The following is a 23,106-nucleotide window of genomic DNA, read 5'->3' on the forward strand; positions in this document are numbered from 1 at the left end:
TATGTATCACACACATGGACATGCACACACACACACACACACACACACACACACACACACACGGCCGTATGTTATTCAGGTCTTAATCATGGGTTCTGCTTTGAAGACGCCATTTTTGGTCCCTTTAGACTTGATCAGACTCTTGTATTCTCCTCCCGTAACTCTGCCCTTCAGTGTCTTGTTCATCAACACAAAGAGTTGCCAGGTTGGCCACTGTTTGCTTCTCTGAACCGACGCTGGTTTCTGTAAGGGCAGGAGAGGGGTGCATCTCGCCCACTCTGTTGCGTGCTCTGCTCAAGTGTCAAGTGCCTTTCTGCACTTTCCACACTCCTGTGCTAGTTGCGTAAGCAAGGACAGGGAGTGGGCGCTGTGATAAGCAGTCTCGTCCCTCACACTTACAGCCAGCACTACTGGATTCCAGAATTTGAAGGGATTTGCCGAGCATCTGTAATCAAAACAAACTTAAGTAATGGACGTCTTTGTAAGACAGCCGAGTCGTACTTATTGCTGAGTCCCCTTTCATGGTATACACAGAGAGAGCGGCGCTAAATAACTAGGCAACCATTTACCACCGCGTGAACATTTGAGCAATCAATCCGAATCATATCTAGGGATATGGCCAAGCTGGATGAGATCCTTGCCATTGTGGGAAGTAGAAAAGTCTAACCATATCAGAGGTATTAGGAAGGAAAAATGTTAGCTGCTGTAGTAGCTCCAGCCAAGGAAGATGTCTGAGAAGAAGTTTGTTTAGCTACGTGGTTGGAAGTGAGAAGGGACCAGAAATCTTTGGAGTCGGAGCTGCTGGTGATGTGTTCCCTGGCATCACAGGACAACACTGTGGTTCAAGGATGGAGACGGATTGAGAGAAGGGGGTGAGAGTCAAGTACCAGATCATGCCAGGCTTCTAGGCCTAAGGAAGTGGGGTGGATATGGTTTTGAGTGCTGGAAAGTAACTGGCACATTTTCGAGCTGGGGCACGGTGTGGCCTAAATTGCATTTGTGGACGCTCGCTCTGTTTTGTAATGCGTGGCAAATGCATAGGAGGTGAAGCAGAAGGAGGTGATGGATTCAGATAAACACGCTACGATAGGCAGATAGCAAGAGCTACCGAGGACGTGGAGAGACGGGCGTCTTTAAGTTCGGCCGGTAGGCACATACCATTGTGCGCCCGCCACGGAAAGCCATCTCCACCTCCCGTAAGGATGAGTGAAGAGCAACTGTTTGGCACCAGCATTCCAGTCCAGACAAATGAAAACACTCACCTCCCCCCAAAATATTCTCATCAGCCAAAAGGCACAAACAAACCAGTCTTTCCACCGTGAGTGCATCCAGTAACTGTGTTACTTAGGACAACCAGAGCCAAACAAACCAGCGCTAACACACACCAGAACAGGAACAAACCCGGAACCTAGCGTGCCAGGTAAGAGAAACCGGACTAAAGGGACACGTAGTGTGTGGCTCCATTTACATTAAATGTCTCATAGAAGGCAAATCTATATATAGGAACCTAATATAGTGGTTGCCTATGACTGGGGGAAATAGGGAGGATGAGGAGTGATGAACCAAAGACTACAGGGTTTCTTTTGGAATGAAAAAAAAAAAAAAACATCCATTCTTTTGAGATGTTCTAAGACTTGCGGTTGCTCAATTCAGTGAATATATGAGAACCACTGAACCACATGTTTTAAACGGGGTGCGGTGACTTATGATAGAATATAACTCTACAAAAAAAAAATCAACTCACATCTTTTGCCTATGCTACTCTTTCCTTGTGTGACAGAACTCGAGCAATTCTGGGACAGCTCAGGAACTTAAGGGGATAATATTTAATGGAGGGCTGTTGTACTCTCACCAAAGGTAAGCAGCAATTGGGAAGGCAGCCAGAGGGTGGTCCTAACACGACTCTCCCAGTGATTTATCTCTGACAACTGGGAGAGTCTACAACTCGTTAAATCTTTGGGATCCAAGTCACAACATCAGAAATGCCCGAGGGAAAGAAAACATGAAAGCAAGATTACGAAGAAGCTACCGGAAAATCCAGAACATCCATCACCTGCCAGAAAACTAGCCTGGTGTCTTGCTGAGGAAAACAAGGGGTGGAGGATGGCTCTAGAGGAAACAAAGCCTGGAACCAGGACGATAGGATTTAAAACGGGGCCTGGAATCCCCATTCGAACCAGCCCAAAGGAAAGGCTGAGACGCTGCAGCTGGGAGGCTTTGGGTTTGTCTTTGAGGCTGATATCAGGGCCCGGCTGTTTAATTCTGCTGGGTGTGGTGTGGCGTCCTGGCTGAGAGGAAAGCACAGATAACAGGAGCTGAATGAGGACGGCACAAATCGACCTGTTAGTGGGATGTGGAAAAGCCTACACGAAGAGCTACAGGCAGTTTAGGCATGCTGAGAAGAAATGAGTCTTCCCTACAGAGGAACGCACCAACCAGGTTGTCCAGTACCAAACAGCCCTGAAAGCATACATGCAATTAACACGATACAGACCTGGAGGGTTAGTGCTGCTCACTGGCTTGCTCCATGTGGCTTGCTCAGCCTGCTTTCCTATACCATCAGGACCACCTGCCCAGGGGTGTCATTGTCCCCAGGGTGTTGGATTCCCCCCCTCAGCAATCATCAAGAAATTGCCCCCACAGACTTGCCCACCTGGCATTGCAATGGAGGCCTTTCCTCAGCTGAGGTTGCTTCCCCCAAGATGACTCTAGGTTGAATCAGATCGACCAAGCAAAACAAAACTAAACTAACCAGCACAGTTATCTTGACCAGACTTAAAATCACGTTGGAGACAAAACTCTACACGTGTCTGTGACAGCGTTTCCAGCGAGGTTCACCTGAGGGGTAAAGCCTCTCCCTGGATGTGGGTGACACAGAACGGGGTCTTAGATTGAATAAAAGGAAAAAGCAAGTATGTGTGCGTTCGTGCGTGCGTGCATGTGCGTGTGCTCAGGCGCTCTCGTGTGTGCATAAATGTTGGGACTCACAGAGGCCGGAGGAGGTAGATGCCTCCAGGGTTGGAGTTCCAGGCAGTCACCTGGTCTGGATTCTGTTAACTGAACTTGGTTCCCTACCAGAGTCTTCTATGCTCTTAATCCCTGAGCCATCTCTCCAACCTGGCGTCATTCGTGTTGAAGAGAGAAAGTATATATGAACAACATGGAGATTTGCCTGAAAATAATCTGGGAAAACAAAAAACCGGGAGCAAACGTTTGGGCTTTCGAGTCGGTTGAGGCTTGCTAGGGTTCATGGTCCTCTCCACTTCCAGATATTAATACAAGCCAAGAAAACCCCCCACGTCATTAAATTAGTTACACGAGAAGTCAGATTGTCTCTGTGTAGTTCTGTGGTTCTTCATCTTCAGTGAGGGACCGAATCACCTAGAAAGCCTTTAGCCACACACACCCCCCTTCTCCCTAATGTTTCCCTGTACTTCAAGGGAGTTTCCAAAAAAACACTGACTCAGTGGGCGGTGATTATTCCATTCCGAGAAAGACCCGGAAAACCAGTTTCCCAGTGAGGTCTACCTCCCAGAGCCGGCTTTACCTTGTTCTACGTGCTCGATGACCCTGAGGGCCTTCCTGGCTGCCCATCCTCCCATGGAGACGTGGTCCTCCGTGGCAGCACTGGTAGAGAGTGAATCCACAGACGAAGGGTGGCACAGAGCTTTGTTCTCAGAAACTGAAAGAGACCAGAGCAAGTGAGGCAGCAGCCTTAAAAAAGGAATGCTGCCAAAACATTACACAGCTCCCCCAGAGTCTCCACGGCATGGAAGGATCTCTCTCCAGGGACTCTTGATCATGACCCAAGCACCAGATGGTGCTGAGCCACAGTCAAAAAAAACAAACAGGTCAATCAATGCTTTTTTTTTTTAAATTTATTTATGTATTTTTTAAACATGCCTTGGTGTTTTGCCTGCATGTATGTAAGTCTGTATAAGGGTGTGGGATCCCCCGGAACTGGAGTGACAGACAGTTTCGAGCTGCCATAAGGGTGCTGGGAATTGAACCTAGGTTTTCTGGAAGAGCAGTCAGTGCTCTTAACTGCTGAGCCATCTCTCTGGCCTTGGCCCATGAAGCCAAGCAGAGCTCCAAGACTGTATATGGATAGGCAGTCTATGTAATACCCAAGACAGCCGGATGTAAGGTACAGCCACCATCGTGGGGTCTATGCAGCCGAGGCAGTATCAAGAGGATGGAGAGGCCTGACGCCACCCTGGTTACAAATGGCAGATCTGGGGGTTAGATTCCACCAGACGCTTTTAATTAACCATCATGTTACCTAGTCCTTTGAGGTAGTACTGTTAAAGAAAATACAAGATGCTCAGCTAAACTGGGATTTTTTTTTAATTAAAAAAAAAAGTTTGGTTGGTTTTGTTGTTGCTATTTTGGTTTTGCTTTAGTATAAGTCGATGCCAAGTCATTCAAATAGAACTGGGCATCCTGCATTTTTTATTTTTGTGGTTGTTAAATCTGGCTACTCTATTTAAAGATTATGCACTGATGAACACAAGGTTCTTGATATGGACCAGCTGCAGGAACAGAGAGAGTGGACTCGTGTGAACCCTGAGCCACCCCACTGCCCCAGCAGCCTAACGACCCTCACACCCTGAGAGGAGCCACAGTTGCTGAGGTACATCTCAGCCGCCATCATGGCAACCCACAGCATCAAGGCCAGGACCCCAGGCAGCCTCAAAACCACAGCTCCTGCTTGGGAAGGAAGGTTTTCCAAACAATAAAGTGGTTCATCCTAAGAAATGGGTATGGTTTCACTGAGATGATTGACACCAGGAAAGATTTGCTGAGGCAGGAAAGGTTACAAGCCCCTGGCAGAATTCAAGCCCAAGGCAGTAAAGACATAGCCTGTACTCTCTTTATGTGGTAGAGAGTCTCCATGCAGTTACAGGGTTACCAGAATAATGAGAGCTGGGGAAAGACCGAGCAATCAGAAGGCCAGGCCCAACAATGCCCACCTTATCCTAGACAGAGGTTCTCCTCTTTCAACATGCAGGGGCCACCCTATCCTACGCCTCCTGTGCAGGGGGACTACAAAGAGGGTACTGACACCCGCAGAGCAAGACAGCAAGGTAGACCAGTGAGACAGGCTGTGTTTAGGGGTCACAGGCTGTGATTCCACGGGGGCCCTCATCCCAGAAGACAACCTACAGAGGACAGCAAGGGTGAGAGGAAGGAGAACCATGGAGATGAGACCCAAGGTCAGCAGCCACCTCAAAGAGCTACAGCTTCAGGGACAATCCAGATACCCAGGGAATCTTACAGCAAGCAGGCAACCCACCCACGGAAGACTGAGCAGGGCGGGCCTGAATAAATGAAGGCCTATCAGTCATTCCATCAAGCAATTTAGCTCTCCAACGAGGAAAACATGGCTCGGCATTCTGGCAACAGGAAATAAAAAGATGGGCGCCAATGACCTGAAGGACTTGGTTTTCTGCCACTTAACCAGATAAGAAAGAACTATCTGCATTATCTATGAGACACATGGTTAGAATAAATACTTTTAAAGTAAAGAGATCTCTTTTGGATCGTGACAAATATAGGTTCTGTTGCTATTGTTACTTATTTACTTATTTGTTATTTATTAATGTCTGTTTTTTCTCAATATGCCATTGAAGGTTTTTAAGTTGTAACAAGCCTACAACTTATGTTGACGAACCGAAAGTACCTGTTACTAAAGCTCTGAAGTGATGATGATGATGATGGTGGTGGTGGTGGTGCTGATAAAAAGGAGTTCGCGGAAGGGAGTGCACGAAGTTGGGTACCAAATAATGGCTGCATTTGAGTTTTGCTCTACATCCAATTACTATGCAATATTGGAAAAGTCACTTAGCTTCTGGGGTCTCCGATTATTCGCCTGGCCAATGGCGGTAATAACAGTGTCTCCTCCCTCCTGTGACTGTTGCTATGGTTAAGGGAGGGGAAATAAACAAGGCCACTGGTACTAACTTTGTGGCGGGCATCCTTCTGATGGGTTAGTTATCTGCTCCTTGCGGTTTCGAATAGGAAACCAGCTGCCCTGAGCTCAGTTTCCAGGAGGCACATTGCTTCTTGGAAGTGTTTGTTTATTTATTTGTGTGGTTTTTGGGACAGGGTTTCTCTGTGTAACAGCCCTAACTGCTCTGGAACAAGCTCTTGTAGACCACACTGGTCTCAAATTCAGAGTTCCACCTGCCTCTGCCTCTGGAGTGCTGGGATTAAAGGCGTGCGCCACTAAAACCCAGCTGGAAGTATTTTTATATGTTAGAGCTCATCTTAACCTTTTAGTGGATAGTGTGTCTAGTAGAAGATCTCCAAAGTTTAAGCATTCAGTTTGGTTCAACTTTTGCCATCGACTATAACTGTCTCTGTCTTTTTTTCCTCTGATTGTTTTTGGGGGAAAAGTTCAAATGTAATGTTGGGATTGTTTTCTCTGGGGCATTTTCCCCTTATACCTTACGGTTGCATTATTATCTTGCAGCATTACATGGTTTAGGTCTTATGTTTTCTAAGACAGTGTGAAAATTCAACCTGTTTGCTGTGCTAGGCGTGCGTGGTAGGATGCATAGGAAAGAGAAGCAGCAGCAGAGCTCATTCCAAGGCAGAGGGTGATTCTTTGAGGGAATCTGGAAAGGCTCCAGGCCAGGGCTTGTGTTCTTTGAGGGAATCTGGAAAGGCTCCAGGGCGGGACTTGTGTTCTTTGAGGGAATCTGGAAAGGCTCCAGGGCGGGGCTTGTGTTCTGACAAAGGGTGCTGTTCTTACCCAGGGCTGCTGCGGTGCAGTGGGCTATCATGAATCCAGAGTTCAGCCCTCCTTCAGCCACCAGGAAGGCAGGCAGCTCGCTAAGCGAAGGGTTGCACAGCCTTTCGATTCTTCTCTCACTGATTGCCGCGAGTTCATGGACGCCAATGGCCAAATAGTCCAGGGCCTAAGAGAACAGTTTCAGTTCAGCTGGCCAGCTTCGGAATGTACTTCTGGGGTCAGGAGCCCAGTCAGAAAACTTACTTTGGCTGGGTATTCACCATGGAAGTTTCCTCCCGAAATCGTCTCTCCTCGACTGGCAAAGACCATCTTTCAAAACAGGTTAAGGCTTACACATAACGTTGTTGCTCACTTCAAGGGTGACTCCTACCCCCATCTGCTTATGTTTAGAATTGAAGTGGCAGTCGTTGTACAGATAGAGGGAAGATAAGTCTTCCTGGAAGCAGTTGTTGACAGGAACACACCCCCACACCACACACACACATACACACACCACACCACACAGACACACATCACAGACACACAACACACACACCCCCACCAGACACACACCACACACATACCATATAGACACACAATACACAGACAAGACACAGACACAGACATCATACACACACCACACATCACAGACATACAATACACACACTCCACACCACAGACACATAGCACACACCCACCGTATAAACACACCACATACACACCACACAGACATACACACACCACTCCACACAGACACACAACACGCACAAACAACACACACATACACACACAGACACACAACACACACACATCACACACACCACAGCACAGACACATAGCACACCCACCATATAGACACACCACACACACCATATACACACACCACACCACACAGACACACACCCCACACTCACCATACAGATACAACACACACCACACAGACATACACCACACATCACCCCATACAGACACAACACACGTACCACACATCCTACACAGACAGACATACACCACACACCCACCTCACAGACACACCACACACACACACACAAACACACACACACACACACACACACACAGTAAATTGTATACCAATAATTGGAGACCATGGGATATGAAACGTTTTCTCTTGGGATCTGCGATATCAACTTCTACTTTTCTATTCCACCAGTTTAACAATTGTACTCAAAAGCTGAAACCACTAACACGAACCCCTGGTTTGAAACCAAATTCTATTTCTCCTGTGGAGCTGCGAGCCCATGCTCCGGAGAAGAAGCTGTTGAATTGAGGATTTGGCTGATAGAGCGCCCTTTGAAACGGCTGGAATAATCCAGCTGGGACTGTTTCCCCACTCTGTTCTCGGAGATCCTGTACTAGTAGTGTTCAGTAGCCAACAGGTCCTAAAGACCCCCTTCTGCGGGAGGGAACTCTGGACTCTGGGAGTGTGATTACCCCTAGAGATAGTCCCAATCTATTGCACACTTTGTTGAAGCCAGCAGGCACAAGGCAAAGCTAGTAAAAGGCCCTCCATCCTGGTTCTAAAAGCTTATGTTTTCCCTCTGGGCTTTATGAACAATATATTTACCTAGTCATTATCAGGGTTTGAATCTGTGGCATGAGCCAACCTCTGAATGACAATATTGAGAAAAAAAATTGGATCCGGGCTGGAGAGATGACTCAGCAGTTAAGAGCACTGACTGCTCTTCCAGAAGACCCAGGCTCAATTCCCAGCAACCATATTGCCTGCTCAAGATTGTCTGTCACTCCAGTTCCAGAGGATCCCACCCTCTTACACAGACATACATACATGCAGGCAAAGCACCAATGTACATTTAAAATATTATATAAATAAATAATTTAAAAAAATAAAAGTTGTATCTATACTGAGTGTGTGCAGGCATTTTCTTGTCATTGTTCCCTAAATAATACAATAGAACAACTATTTATGTAGTACTTACATTGTGCTAGGTGTCATGGGTAATCTAGAGAGGACTTAAAAGTCCAGGAAGAAGTGCGTGGGCCATCCACAAGTAAATTAGGGATTTGAGCGCGCAAAGATTTTTGCAATGGAAAGTATCCTACAGCCAATACCCCACACGGACATGGTCTTCTCCCGGTCCCCTGAATCCTTGCATTTGACTGACTGCTGCTCTAATTTAGTAACTAAACAAGTCGTATTATTCTATTGTTTCCCAACTTTGTTAGTCATTAGAATTCCAGCAACTTCCAACTTCCCTAACACCCACCTTTCTGCACTGGCTGCTCTTTACATGCAGGGCAGCATGGAGAAACCTGTCCTCTCAGGGAACATCGGGACTAGAGGTATTCTCAATTCGCTGAAAATTCATCCACAATCAAGAGTCTTTTATTAAGAAGCTAGGGGACCTTTTGGCTGAAATTATGGCTGGGAGAAAATTAAATAAACATCTGTCATCCATAACCAGCAAATTCATGCTAGTCCTTTCCCTTTTAACTCTTGAGTCACCCTTTAAGGGTCTAACTGTGCCGGTATAGAATTGCCCCTGTACCACTGAAGAGCAAGACCACACACACAGCATGCATAAAAAACGTTGTTCCTTCTAGAATGAGTAACTGATTCGTAATCCCAAGGATTAGTGACTACCGGTTTGAACTCCTGAAGCGACCTCGGAGAACATAAAAGAAATCCTAAGGTATAGGCTTACGGAAAAAGCACCCTCAAGCCTCGGTGAGCAGCCTGCCACAGCTGTTGGGTAACCCGCCATCTGCTCACCAGGGCTGTGAGCTGCTCTCACGGTGGCTCCCTAGGCGGCTTCTCCCTGATTGGGAAGAAATGCGTTCTTAAGAGGCTTGCCTGTTTTCAAAGGCAGCGATGCCTCTGGGAAGACTGTACCCCGATTAATTAGCTCAGCTTCAAAAAGAGAAGAAAAAAAAAAGAGACTCTCTAGGGGAAAGAGATCCTGCGAAGGAGAAAAGGCCCCCTCCACAAGGAATGAAAGCGTAAGTGTTCTTAACCATGTGTACAGATACGTATACTGTGACCTGAGCAGAGTCCACGCCAGAAGGAAACCTGAGGTTGGGGAAACCTATGTCACCGGGAGCACTTTGATGTGCTAGCATGTCGTTTTCTGCTCGGTGCATCCTGCATCACTAGAACCAGGCTGCAGAAGGGAAGGCCAGCCTAGGAGGCGCTAATCACAACCTCAGCAGTGACTTTCAGCCAGTGCCTTGGTGAAACATATCCACAAATGCTGCCTTAGTATTTTATGGGTCAATTTTAAAAGCTAGACTCAAAACCTACGTTCGCGTGTCTGTTTCTGCCACTTACCGACTCTGACCTAGAAGAAGACCCCAAGGGACTGGAACATCTATCTACCTGGAGACAGACTAATTCGACACAGACCCTAACACAGCCAGCTAAAGGAAGCTGCAACTGTGTAGAACATTCAAAAGATACAGGGTTGTCTGTAGCACTGTTCAGTTCTGTAGTAATGATGTCCTTCACAAATGCTATGGTATCATTCACCACCCCGTGGACCTAAAGCGCAAAAAAAAAAAAAATGTATATGCTTATTATCCAATAAGAATGCCAATATTTTTGTAAAACGCCATCTCCAGTCCTTGCAGTTAAGATCATAACAAGTATAATTGGCTCTTTTAGGATATAAAGACAACTAACAAGTCCTCAGTAAAACAAATTAGAATAAATACATTAATATAATATATAAAATAAATACAAAAAAATATTAGACTTATATGCAAAACACTGCAGTATAGGAAAAAAGCGCCAGCCCTAGCCATAAAGAATTGCATTTCCATGCCGGTGGTAGGATGTAGGCAAGGTAGATTTCTGGTTGGAACAGTGATTTGGGAAGTAGACGATGACAGTTACTTTCTGTTTGTAAGAAGTAAATAAGATACTATATAGGCCTCTCTTGGACATGACTCGCAGAGATTACCCAGGCGGTAGCCATCCAGGGTTTGATGTCAAGAAGCATAAAGCACCACACTGAAGATGCTCACAAGGAAAGCTGCCACCCTGCGCCTTGCCCCAAGACGGCCAGCCATGGTACACTTCTGGCTTCTCTCAGAAGACCAGAAGATAAGATCTATGCTACGATCTTGGGCAAGGAAGGTACTGAACCCCGTTCATCGGGTCCTGGATGCAAAATGGGAGAAAGTATCAATTTCACAGTTGGGAAAACTCAATTAATTAGTATTTGGAAGATACTGATAATGGAGCCCATCATTTGGAGCCAAACATCATTCTTAGAATAGCAGGGGCTCTTAAACCAGGACTTAGTCTTACGGTTCAGCTGATTTAGCAGTTCTCCCGTAGACGTTTTTTTTTTTTTTTTTTTGAGCTATGGTTTAATGAGCTCGCCAGATAGCACTTGTTGAGTCATAGGCAGTGAGGGATTTGCTCGAGGGCAAACGCCCTCTTAGTCTCCCGACGAGAACTTGAGTGACAGCTCGGTTCCTGGGGTGTCTGTAACTCCTCGTCAGTCAGATGATGCAGAAGCAGCTGCACCCACTTCTTAAAATTGTTTCAGAGAGTCATTTGTGATAGTAAGAGTAAGAAGAGACATGCCCATGGACACTTGAATTCTGAAAGGCAGAATTCAGTGATCACTTTCCTTCGAACATTCCTGACTGACTGACTATGGTTTTTCCCTACAGGAAGAGCCAGTGAGACTCTCCAATGCTACTTAGCCATTGTAGTGTATCAACACAGGAGGTCAAGAAATGAGAAGTCTAGCTGACCCAGAAAGAAGCTGATAACCACAAGAGAAATGGATATAAAATGCATATTTTTTAACAGGAGCAGCAGAGAGATTTGGATTACATTTGGCCACGACATGATTTTCTAAATCTTTCCTCTTTTTCTATTTTTTCCCCCTCTGAATTTGGGGAAGGAGCCTTTGCTAGGCTCCTGCTTCTTGACTTTACCTGTGGACAGCAGCGCAAGGTATATGCATCTTGGACACGATCGCAGAACCTGTGGCTTTCTGGGCAAGGAAGGGCAGGGGAGGAGTTGTGGGGAAGAAAACAGGCAACACATTACTGGTCTCTCCAACACACACAGCACCCATGAGCCCACTGAGACAAACTTGTCCAGACCTGCGATTTCAGATGGGTGGTGATCCGAGTCCAAGAGGGACCGGAACCTGAATGCAACTTCAATTTGCCCACGGTGAGGGCGGACTGCGTGAATGTCTAGAATTGAAGGAGGCAAAAAAAAAAAAAAAAAGTCTGTGCAATTCTGATATCAGAATGAACCACAGAGGGTTCCGGACCATCCACGGTGCTGGCAGGACCCTCTAAAGTCCTGAGAGTTCTCGCTCATCATACAGATTTAAATACTCCAACCCAAAGGCAAATTTTCCTTTAGCTACACAATTGGCTCTGTTGTAGATGTTGGCACACAAACTGTTGGCAGAGTACACTTAGGAACGTGACACAAGACCCCAGGCCCACCCTTGAAGGACTTGGACTGGTGACAACAGAGAGCGTGAGTAGTGGCTTAATTTAACCAAGTCGTTTTTTTGGACATTTTCCACTCTACGTATTAACACGGAGCCTTTGATATTCATTAATTCCTAGATGAGATACAGATACTTATATCATTTCACCTTCCCAATTTCCTTATCAGGGCACTTGCAATCTGTGTGTGTGTGTGTGTGTGTGTGTGTGTGTGTGTGTGTGTGTACGCGCACACGTGTCTGTGTGTGTGTGTGTGTGTGTGTGCGCACACGCACACGTGTCTGTCTACCCATGCATGAGCACATGCACAGGTGCCCGAGAATATATGAATGTACGTATGGAAGCCAGAGAGCAAGCATAGGTGTTCCTTAGGCACCGTTCACCTTCCTTTCCCCTTTCCCTTAGTTTTCATTTTGGAACAGAGCCCTTCACTGGCCTGAAACTCATCAAGGAAGCTGGGCTGACCAGCAAGCACCAGGGATCTGCTGTCTCCATCTCCTGAGAGCTGGGATGCATTACAAGAACACACTACCGCGTTCAAGTTTTAAAATGTCAGTTCTAGGGATCGAACTTAGGTTCTTGTACTTACAAAACAAGATCTTTACCTACTGAGTTCTCCCCAGCCCCCCCTCCCCCCTTTTTTGGAGTTTCAAGTCTTACACACTGACTCCTAAAGCAATGTCTACTTTGGCATGCGCAGATCACCGGTGATCTAGATCAGGTTGCTTAGTGTCTGTCTTCACAATGTCATTGTTAGCCGGGCCGGTGGTGGCGCATGCCTTTAATCCCAGCACTCGGGAGGCAGAGGGAGGTGGATCTCTGTGAGTTCGAAGCCAGTCTGGTCTACAAGAGCTAGCAACAGGACAGGCACCAAAGCTACAGAAAAACCTTGTCTCCAACAAAACAAAAAACCCAGAATGTCATTGTTATAGGACTGAACGTTAACAGAACTCAGGTGCAGCTGTGGCAGTCCTGGGTATATTAGGAGCTCCTGCGTCTTCTCGCTCTTCCCTGCCCTGCCCCCTCACCCCCTCCACCTCTGTCAACCAAGTCACCCTGGTTGAATGAGTAAATAAACAGAGCCTGCTGACCAGTATCGAAGGCTTTGGTGGTGCCCTTCAGCACCTCGAGGGTCAAGGCAGCCACAATGTCAGCCTGCCGGGCGATGGCGCTGGCTCGCTCCACGGCCTCGCAGCCCAGGGAAGTGATCATCTGAGTCCCGTTAATGAGTGCCAGGCCCTGTGGGAAAGGGAGAAAAGTTTCTTACTGTGGGTAACGAACCCACAGACAAGGAGATCTGTCCTTGTAGGAGAGAAACTGGGTATCTGTGTGTTTTCACACGTGTGGGCTAGGTGTGCATATTCATGAGCTTGAGCGGCGTCATATCTGGTGTGTCTGTGTGTTTTCACATGTGTGGGCTAGGTGTGCATATTCATGAGCTTGAGCGGCGTCATATCTGGTGTGTCTGTATGTTTTCACACGTGTGGGCCAGTCATGCATATTCATGAGCTTGAGCGGCATCATATCTGGAATCATTAGCACAGATCTGGCCAAAGGGTACCTATTGACTTCCCTTGTCAAGGCACCGCGTGGCCCTGCACTCCGGAATGTGTGGAGCATCTTCAGCCCTCTGTGTTCTATTCTTTAATAGCTTCTCACCGCCATAAACAAGACATCCTGAGACTATACTGGTCCAAAGTTCCATCATGTTCAAGACATCCAAAGACTACTCTGATCCAAAGTTCCATCATAGACAAGAAGACTTAGATCCTGAGACTATTCTGGTCCAAAGTTCCATCATAGACAAGATATCCTAAGACTATCCTGGTCCAAAGTTCCATCACAGACAAGGCATCCTGAGACTATCCTGGTCCAAAGTTCCATCATGTTCAAGACATCCTAAAACAATCTTGGTCCAAAATTGTGGCTGAGAGCATCTTAAGGGACCTTGACTAAGCAGTTCTTATTAAAAACATTAGAAAACTATACTTGAAATTTATGTTCTTAGAGAACCCTTGGGGACTAGTGCCGTGACTAATCTTAAATATTCACAGAGGAGTCCTTTTGTAGCTGTCAATCAACACATAAACTGTGTTTCAGGAACTGATGAGGCTGCCATTAAGGATGAAAACTGCATATGTAAAGATTCGCTCACACAAACAAGTTTTTCTTGACTGACTTACCTCTTTTGGTTTCAGAACAACTGGTTTCAACCCGTGGGCTTCTAGGACCTGTTGAATGATTAAAAGCAAGAACATGGTTATTACTTGAAACACCAGCTTAGTTTTTAACTTCATACGGAGCCCAGTGAAATACTCTCAGTTCCAAAGTTTGTATTATAAAAGATTATGCCAGGTTCTTGGGACCAGCAACTATGTCTATTTAGTGAGGAAGCAGGCTTAGTTTTTTAAATAACTTGTGAACTTTTGAAGCAAGAACTTGGTTGCCTACAGAATATGTTTTGCACTGGGCTTGCACGCCTTTAATCCTAGCACTCAGGAAGCAGAAGCAGGTGGATCTCTGTGAGGTCAAGGTCAGCCTGGGCTACAGAATGAGTTCCAGGGCAGGCTCCAAAGCTACACATAGAAACCCTGTTTTGCTTTCAAGTTCCTCTGTGTTGGGTATCAGTCTTTGAGACTCCTCGCCCTGATAACTCTGGGTTAAGGCTGGGCTCCAGGCTAGCTGTCTATATGCATGCTTCTGCATCGAAAGCATGACCTCAGATGGTCCTTTACCCTTGTTTCTGCATCCTCTGTCACCAACAGGCTTAGGAGCAAATGTGTGCACACCAATAAAAAGGAGGTTATGGAATCCCCTCAACTAGGTAGAGCCAGAATTCCAAGAGGAAGGGGGCAAAATACGATTTCTCTCAGGTAACAGAAGTAAAGGCTGCAACTGCATGAGATTCCCCTGGTGGGGGAAAGGAAGATGGAGTCAAAGTGGGAGAAAGACAGACAGCTGCCTCTTAATTAACTCTGTCCATTTCTCAGGGTTTGAGCACTTCTCACTGCAGGGTGTTGAGCTGGGCTGAGGGTACACACAGCAGAAACATATAAGCTCAGGGCACCCAAGCCATGCAAGGGCTGAGTGCTTGGGAAACAAATAAGATGTAACCACCTATGTGTGGGTGACTTGGGAAGAAAGGAGCAAAGGAGCAGAGAGGCTGGATTCCTAGAGGACCTTCTCAGGATAAAAGAAACAAATGGGAACAAAGTGTTGTGCCTTCTGCTTAGCCCAGAGCACATTCCAGCTGCAAGCTAACTCTATAATTTCTGCCATCAAGACCCTGGGTGGGAAGGGCTATGAGGATCACATGGAAAACAACACTCTTGAAGTCACATATTATGGCCTTTATCCTAAAGATGAGGGAAATGCTAAAAGTTTAGCCAGGGTGTGTTTGGATTTGCTGTTGACCAAGGGTCAGGCTGGCTGCCAGTTAAGGTGGCCGAGGAAACACTGTCCACAGAGACAGAACCAAGATAGGTTGCAGGGAAGAAAATTGACCTTGAACTTGGATCCTCCCAAAGCCCAAGGGACAATCTAGTTTCTTCTTCCTCCTTGGTCATTTCTCTCTCTCTCTCTCTCTCTCTCTCTCTCTCTCTCTCTCTCTCGATTTTTTTAAATTTATGTGCATTGGTATTTTGCCTGCATATCTGTGTGAGGGTGCCAGATGCCCTGGAACTGGAGTTACAGACAGTTGCGAGCTGCCATGTAGGTGCTGGGAATTGAACCCAGGTCCTCTGGAAGAGCAGTCAGTGCTCTTAACCGTTGAACCATCTCTCCAGTCCCAATCTTCTGTCTCTTTCACCTACTGTTAGGGTGCCTCGTATCTACTCACAGAGGACACTTTAAACAATGCGGTGGTTTGCTCAGCTGAGATTTGTTCAGGAAGAAACCATCACAAGCTTCATGTAAAACATGCCTTCCTGACAAGCTCAACAACAGGTTGTGCTTTCTAGAGAGCACACAGCAGGCTCTGTCTTTCATAACTCTCACCTGTAAGGTAAGCTCCCCAATACAATTGTGACCCACTGTGACCTCCCCAGTGGGCATCAGTAGTCTCGTGAGTGCACAGCAAATTCCTAAAACTAAAACAAGTGACTATATGTTCCCATCCAAATCTACATATCTTGGATGCTGGCAGGGGAATATGGAAGCCAATATTCTTTCCTGGGCTCGAGTTGACTCATCTATAACTGGACAGCCATGAAGGTGTGAGAGAACACACGCCAGTCTCCCGGCTCCAGCAGAGGAGAATCACTATGGAGGAAGCTATTACGTGAGGCTTACGTATTTAGCATCAGCCCAGCCGCTCTTTGGGGACCACATCTTTCCTTCTCCAATGAGTCCCAGAGCAAGATGAGAGAGAGGCGCAAGATCTCCACTGGCACCCACCGTTCCTTTCTCTGGAACGTAGGACAGGCAGGAGGCTGCAAGAGAAGCCGGCATCAGTGACTTCCAAGTGGGTTTGCACCGTTGTAATTATCCTTGCTTTGCCAGTGAGGACAATCCTCATTTCCAACAGAGTTTAGAGTCATTTTGAGAATACATATCCAAGAATGATCATTTCAGAGGCACAACTAGGCAGTACTTGGGAGGCAGAGGCAGTTGGATCTCTGTGAGTTCTAGGTCAGCCTGGTCTTCAGAGTGAGTTCCAGGATGGCCAGGGCTACACAGAGAAACCCTGTCTCGAAAAACCGAGAGAAAGAGAGAGAGAGAGAGAGAGAGAGAGAGAGAGAGAGAGAGAGAAGCCAGCTAAGTTGTTATGAAGAGAGAGAGAGAGAGAGAGAGAGAGAGAGAGAGAGAGAGAGAGAGAAGAGCCAGCTAAGTTGTTATGAAAGAGGTAGGTGAGTGTGGAGGGAGGGAGAGAAGGAAGGAAGGAAGGAAGGAAGGAAGGAAGGAAGGAAGGAAGGAAGGAAGGAAGGAAAGGTGTGTGTATGGAGGGCAGGCTTCCAGAGGGAAGGACATGAGGAGGCTCAGGCTGTCATGACGTCACTCTTAGGATTCTAGCAGTATCTCAGAAACACAATTATAAACTAGCTGTTGATGGTTCCATCCTGGTTTCTAAGAGCAAAACGTTAGAAATCATTAAGATACAGAACTAAGGGACATTCATGTGAGCAGATTATATGCAACCAATAAAAGCTGTTGGAGAATGCTTTAAAACATGTAAATGTTTACTTTTTACAATAGTAAAATGTCTACCTTAGAAAGAAGGACATGGCGCACCTTCTTGATGTCGGAAGTCCTTCTGTATATGTGTTGCTTTTAGTGGTTAATGAATAAAGCTGTTTAGGCCAATAGCTTAGCAGAGTAAAGTCAGGTGGGAAATTCGAGCAGAGATACAGACAAAAAGAAGGCACAGTCAGGTCAGACACCAGCCAGCCTCCAAGGAAACAAGACATGTAGAAAATGAGACGATGCCACGGCCACGTGGCAATGCATAGACTAATAGAAATTGGTTAGGGGGCTGGAGAGGTGGCTCAGAGGTTAAGAGCATTGCCTGCTCTTCCTAAAGGTCCTGAGTTCAATTCCCAGCAACCATGTGGTGGCTCACAACCATCTGTAATGGGGTCTGGTGCCCTCTTCTGGCCTGTAGGCATACACACAGACAAAATATTGTATACAGAATAAATAATTTTTTTTACAAAAAGAAATTGGTTAAATTAAAATATAAGAGATAGCCAGGAATATTCCTGAGCCAAACAGTGTTGTAATTAATATAGTTTTTGTGTGATTATTTGGGTCTGAGTGGCTGGGAAACAAAGTATGGTCTCCATCTGTACACACCAAAGACCAAAGTACTAATAACGTAATTGTTTAACAATAACTTTACAGGCAAAAAACTCTCTCTGTCTCCGGTCATTCACTTACCACCCCATACACTATGCCCGCTCATGTATAAGCATGTGCTATTTTTCAGAAATCTCCCCAAAAGTTACCCCCTAAAAGGAGGCTTCTGTTTCCTAAAATAAAGCCCTCTCGTGGTGACTGTTTCTACAGTTGTTGCTAAATGACATCAGACAGACACGTCAGTGCCAACCGTGGGCCAGTTTCCAGACTACAGGTGACCTGGGGAATTCTCAGAACAGCAGGGACCCCGAGATGCCTTAAATGCATCTATCATTCAAAGTCGGAGCTCTACTGTCTTGGGGTTTGAGGCTTGTGGTGGAGCCAAGCTTGTAGATGTGATCACTACAGATCTGTGTAAATAGCCCTACAGCCTGTAGATTGTGACCTTTGCTGGTCAGTGTGTGACATTTATGAGTCCCCTGGGCCCTCTGCATAGCAACTCAGGTGTCTGGTCTTCTCTGCGTGACTGTGAGACCTTGTGTCTTTTCCCATCCCTTTTCCCCCAAGGAGCCCTAGGATTCCCATTGACCTCATGGTTTATCCTTAGCTGTGTGAAGGGGCAGCTTCCTGAGCCTTGCAAATCTGGCCTCCCCTTTAAGGACTGAGTTGCGTGGCGTCATGTCCTATCCCACAGTGGCCTTCATGGGCTAAGTCAATCGTTAACCTCTTCACATTTTGACCTACCTTTTTACAAAGTTAGATTTTCATGTGTGAGTACAACTTATCCATCATGGGGCCGGGGGGCGGGGGGAGGCACGGAGCATTAAAAGTAAAGATTCCTGGGTACCAACTAGAACCACTGCCTTTGGGATGGTCATAATCCAGAAATCATATTTATGGACGACTTGCTGCCATTTCTCTGATCATAGATGGGCACCATTGAATAGCAAGCTCTGTGTAGGCCTGAATTTACTGGCGTACTGGTAGGGTTCATGTTTATCTCATATGATACCACAAGATAGGGTGACATTTGTGGGAACAGCTAGAGCTGCTATTCTTGCTACTTGACAACTGGTTCTCCTTCTTGCCAAACCCGTTTTACACTCATCTCGATTCTTTTCTCTTTAGCCTTGGCATCTAGTCATCCCAATATACTTTTTGGGGTGTGGCCAACTTCTCCGGAAGGCCCAATGAAGGAGTCAGTGCCTTACCATTAAACACTTCAATAACTTGTTTCAGGGTCTCCAAGGAAATCCCGCTGTATCCTTTAGCTAAAACATTAATCCTCAAAGCCAAGAGCATCCGACACCTTTCAGGGCTGAGTGGCTTCCCAACACCTACAAAGCAGAACTGTCATTTTCTTCAGGAAAAAAAAAACAAAACTCAAAACCAAATCCCTCACCTCCTGCCCACCCTCACCTCTTGGGTCTTTCCCTACTTTTGCCAGTCTTCTCTTGGCTTTTTGAAGCTGGATGGATGGCCCTCCCTGTTGCCTGTCTGGCTCCTCAAACCTCGTCCAGACTAAGCTAGACTCCTTCCCAGTTCTCCTTCTCAGTTCCTTGCTAGAGCCCTTCAGTGAACCTCACCTGCCTACACACCTTCAGAATATGCAGAGAGGCCTTGACACAGGCCCCTTCAGAGTGAGGGGCCCAGAGCTTAATCTACCTAGCTCATGCCCCCAATACTAGCCTCCATTCTTTCCCCAAAGCACAACACTCTCTTCAAAGGATTGCAGACACGCTCCTATCTTAAGCGCATCCCTCTCCCAGGCCCATTCTGTCTTCTGAGCTGCAGCACAAGGTCGGTCTGGTCTGACGTCATCTGCTCACACTCCTGGGTCCCTAGCACCTGGCTCTTGGCATGCATTCAGAACACATGAGCTGATGTAGCTGGTAGCGCTACGCTGGTCAATCAGGTGATCTAAGGTGATTTAGGAGGCACCCAATACTAGGAACAATTTACCTGAGGAATGGGAACGAACTAAGTTGACCTGAAGCTCCCTGGAAGAGAAAGGTGAGAACCCTCTTAGCTTGGGTGAACACGCTCCCTCGGCCAGGAATATGAAGGAAACAAGAGTTACGGCTTCAGATGGGCAGGGGACGGTAGGTCTGGTTCGCTCGTGATGAGCTGGGTACAAGTCAGCTCAAGCCTCACACTGTCCACCAAGTTACATGAGAAGAGTGGCTGTCTCCCAGGGTTGTGTGAGCATTTGTTACCCAAGGCTTGGTCTAAAGCAATGGTTCTCAATGTATAGGTGGCTACTGCTTTAGGGGTCACATACCAGATATTTATACCTGCATATCAGATATTTATGTTACGATTCATAACGGTAGCAAAATTACAGTCATGAAGTAGCAATGAAATAAATTTATGGTTGCAGTCATCACAACGTGAAGAACTGTATTAAAGAGTCGCAGCCTTAGGAAGGTTGAGAGCCACTGGTCTCACTGAATGTCACTGCTCAATGAATGTCAATGTAGCCAATGTGAACCATCTTGGTGGAGGCGAAATCGCAAAGTCGGGGCAGGTGGGTGGCGAGGATGAGCAGTTGAGACTTACTGTAGCTTATGGACGGGGATTACAGTTCTGGCAAACTTCCCAAAACCTGTAGTGATGCCGTACACAACTGGAATAAAAAGGTAAGCAGACGCCCTCGTGATTAGATTCGATGGAAGTTTTGTTCTTACGTTTGTCCATAAAAAACAACGCCAGGACGCCCAGAGGAAACGGAAACGGTACCTGTCTTTTCTTTTATGATGCTGTCGATGACTTCCCTGGACTGCTGCACCTTCTTCTCGGCAGTTGAAGTGAGCTAGGAAAGCATTGACCAGAGCGAGCCTGTGAAAGTCTTCCGTGGCCGGTGGGAATGGCGGGGAGCTGGCCTCCTTTCCCTTCCCCACGTACCTTTATCTTGTAACGTCCCTTCCCCAAGTTGACCAGATCCTCTGTGCTCAGACTGTCCCCATCCAAGGCAATGTACTACACAGAAGGAGTGAAATCTCAGTGAGCTGGGGGCAGCTTCTGAGGGGTGGCCCTGTAGGAGCAACTCGGAGCTGGATGAATCTGTCCTTACATGTGGCATTCACTCAGGTATGAACCCTCTCCTCTGTAAAAGGGGAGGGGTATTGTGTCACCAGACTTCATTTTCCCCACAGAAAGAAACGTAGCTCTCAGCTTACCTTTTCAGGCTCCCGGTATTTGCTGTATCTGAAGCCAGGTAAAGGAGCATACTGGCCAGAGTGGGAAAGTCCCAGTCCCACCATGGCAGGCCCAGCCCCCAGTGCGGACTAAAGACGACGCAGAAAGGATACAGGAAAACTCCTTCCGGCTGCGAGGGAATGAAGTCAGGAGACATTACATCGCCTTCAATGACTGAAACGAGAAGGGGGGAGGGGAGAGAGGGGCCTTGCAGACCATTTGGACTGCTGCCAGACCCAGGAATGGCCCCTCCATGCACTGAGCTTGCATTGCACAAACATGGCTGCTGCCACGTGACTTCCTACATTTTCCCATGGCCTTAGCATCTCTAAGCGGGAAAGCAATAACACAGGCAGGCAGGCGAGGGGCGGTAGGTGGAAGATAGGTTCTAGCCGGCTTCCACGCCTGCTCCGGTGGCTACTTCTTCTAAATCTGCAATCTCGGCACCCCTGTGTTGCCAGCCTCAGGCCTGAGGAGGTTTATCTGATGGCAGAAGGAAGCTGTGATTGCAAGGGGATTCAGATTTGCAACTTTGGGTTCAAGTGCAGTCTCTTGTCACGTAAGATCTGCCTCTCTACATCTGCTGCAGACTGAGGACAGGGTTAATGAGAAACTTAGCTTGAGGCTCCCCCAGGCCAAGTGCGCAGGCCTATTTTCCCCGTCATTTCCCCTGTGACTTCCGGCAGTTCAACCCATTCCCCTGCGGGCCACTTACCCACTTCTACGAACTCATTGTCCTCCAAGGCCACCTCCAGCAGGTCTTCATTGTCCAGCAGGCCCAGGCCTTTGCACCGGCGCACGAGGAAGTGCACTTCATCCACCGAGGCGAAGCCGCCATTGTCCGGTTTGTTCTTCATGTAGCGCCTCACAGCCTCGCGGCCCAGCCAGCCTACAGAGAGCTTCCCGTCCTTGCAGGGTACCGCCAGCCATTCCCCACGCACGTGCACCGTGTACCTAGGCATGGCTCGGACACAGGAACAGCCCTTCTGAGCAACAGGCCGCTGGCTCCTTCCCTACTGTCCCAGACCGGAGAGCCTTTTATCCTTTACCCCGGGAGGGGAGTTGCCTGCTGGGGTGTGGTTGGCAGGGAGACTGAGAATGAACTGTCAAAAACACACCCCTTCCCTTGTCTTTACTTATTCACACTTTGAACAAATATTGATTGCTGTCTCTGGTGTTCTTTTGGCCTTTTTGAAAGCTGAACTAGGGGCTGGAGAGAGAGGGTATGGGTAGGTGAGCCCACCTTCAATGCAACCGTGCAGAGAAAGACCAGGGGTCTCTTACCCTGGAGCTCGGAGCTCTGCTGGTACCCTACCTGACCAGGATCCCCAAGTTCTCTCTCCCTTTCTAGGGTCTGCCTTGAGAGCTGCTTATAAACACCATGTTCGCCTCTTCGGGGAATTACTCAACTGGTAAAACGCATCCCCTCGGTCAATTGTGACACCCAACAGTGTGGCAATCCTCATTCAATTATTTATTCACTTCACAAACACGAGTTGAGCAACGCCTCCCCGACACCCATTTGCGCTTCTGAAGCTGTCGCTCCACAAGGGAAGGCTGAGAAGGCCAGAGATCGCTTCCACAGCTAAAGGTTGTGTCTAGATGTGCGACCAGCTTCCTGACCTGGGGTAGTGAAATATCAGCTTGTTTTCTCATCCAGAAGCAAACTGTTTACTGTCATGCTTTGAAGCATCTATCCGGAATAAATCCTGGCTCTGTGGTTTATTTGACTCCTCTGGGCTTCAACTTTCTCACCTATAAAATGGAGATATCGCCAGTACCTATCCCAATGGGTAGGTGGAAAAGACAAAGTGATCTCTTGTGTGCCAACCCTGGGGCCAGCGCCTGCTGGATGGGGTCGCTAAGGAAATGTTTGGGTTGCTCTCACTCTGAACTTTAACCTTGGTGGCTCCGCA

General features: G+C 47.2%; 1 protein-coding gene across 1 annotated transcript in view; it reads right to left on the reverse strand.

Moving 5' to 3' along the window:
* Positions 1–22,239, reverse strand: part of Hal (histidine ammonia-lyase) — a 26,512-nt gene extending 4,273 nt beyond the window's left edge. The window contains exons 1-17 of the mRNA XM_005358159.3: positions 21,906–22,239; positions 21,304–21,364; positions 21,172–21,199; positions 20,897–20,971; positions 20,732–20,804; positions 20,552–20,618; positions 19,955–19,992; positions 19,204–19,329; positions 16,490–16,629; positions 14,383–14,430; positions 13,291–13,438; positions 11,837–11,932; positions 11,666–11,724; positions 10,173–10,253; positions 7,001–7,066; positions 6,758–6,923; positions 3,548–3,682 (exon numbers count right to left, since the gene is read on the reverse strand). Of these exons, the coding sequence (XP_005358216.1) occupies positions 3,548–3,682; positions 6,758–6,923; positions 7,001–7,066; positions 10,173–10,253; positions 11,666–11,724; positions 11,837–11,932; positions 13,291–13,438; positions 14,383–14,430; positions 16,490–16,629; positions 19,204–19,329; positions 19,955–19,992; positions 20,552–20,618; positions 20,732–20,804; positions 20,897–20,971; positions 21,172–21,199; positions 21,304–21,364; positions 21,906–22,152 (1,654 nt within the window). The 5' untranslated portion in view covers positions 22,153–22,239. The remainder of the gene's footprint in view (positions 1–3,547; positions 3,683–6,757; positions 6,924–7,000; positions 7,067–10,172; positions 10,254–11,665; positions 11,725–11,836; positions 11,933–13,290; positions 13,439–14,382; positions 14,431–16,489; positions 16,630–19,203; positions 19,330–19,954; positions 19,993–20,551; positions 20,619–20,731; positions 20,805–20,896; positions 20,972–21,171; positions 21,200–21,303; positions 21,365–21,905) is intronic.
* Positions 22,240–23,106: the final 867 nt, after the last annotated feature.

This window comes from Microtus ochrogaster, chromosome 24 (genome assembly GCF_000317375.1).
Source record: "Microtus ochrogaster isolate Prairie Vole_2 chromosome 24, MicOch1.0, whole genome shotgun sequence".
In the NCBI taxonomy this organism is placed as follows: Eukaryota; Metazoa; Chordata; class Mammalia; order Rodentia; family Cricetidae; genus Microtus; species Microtus ochrogaster.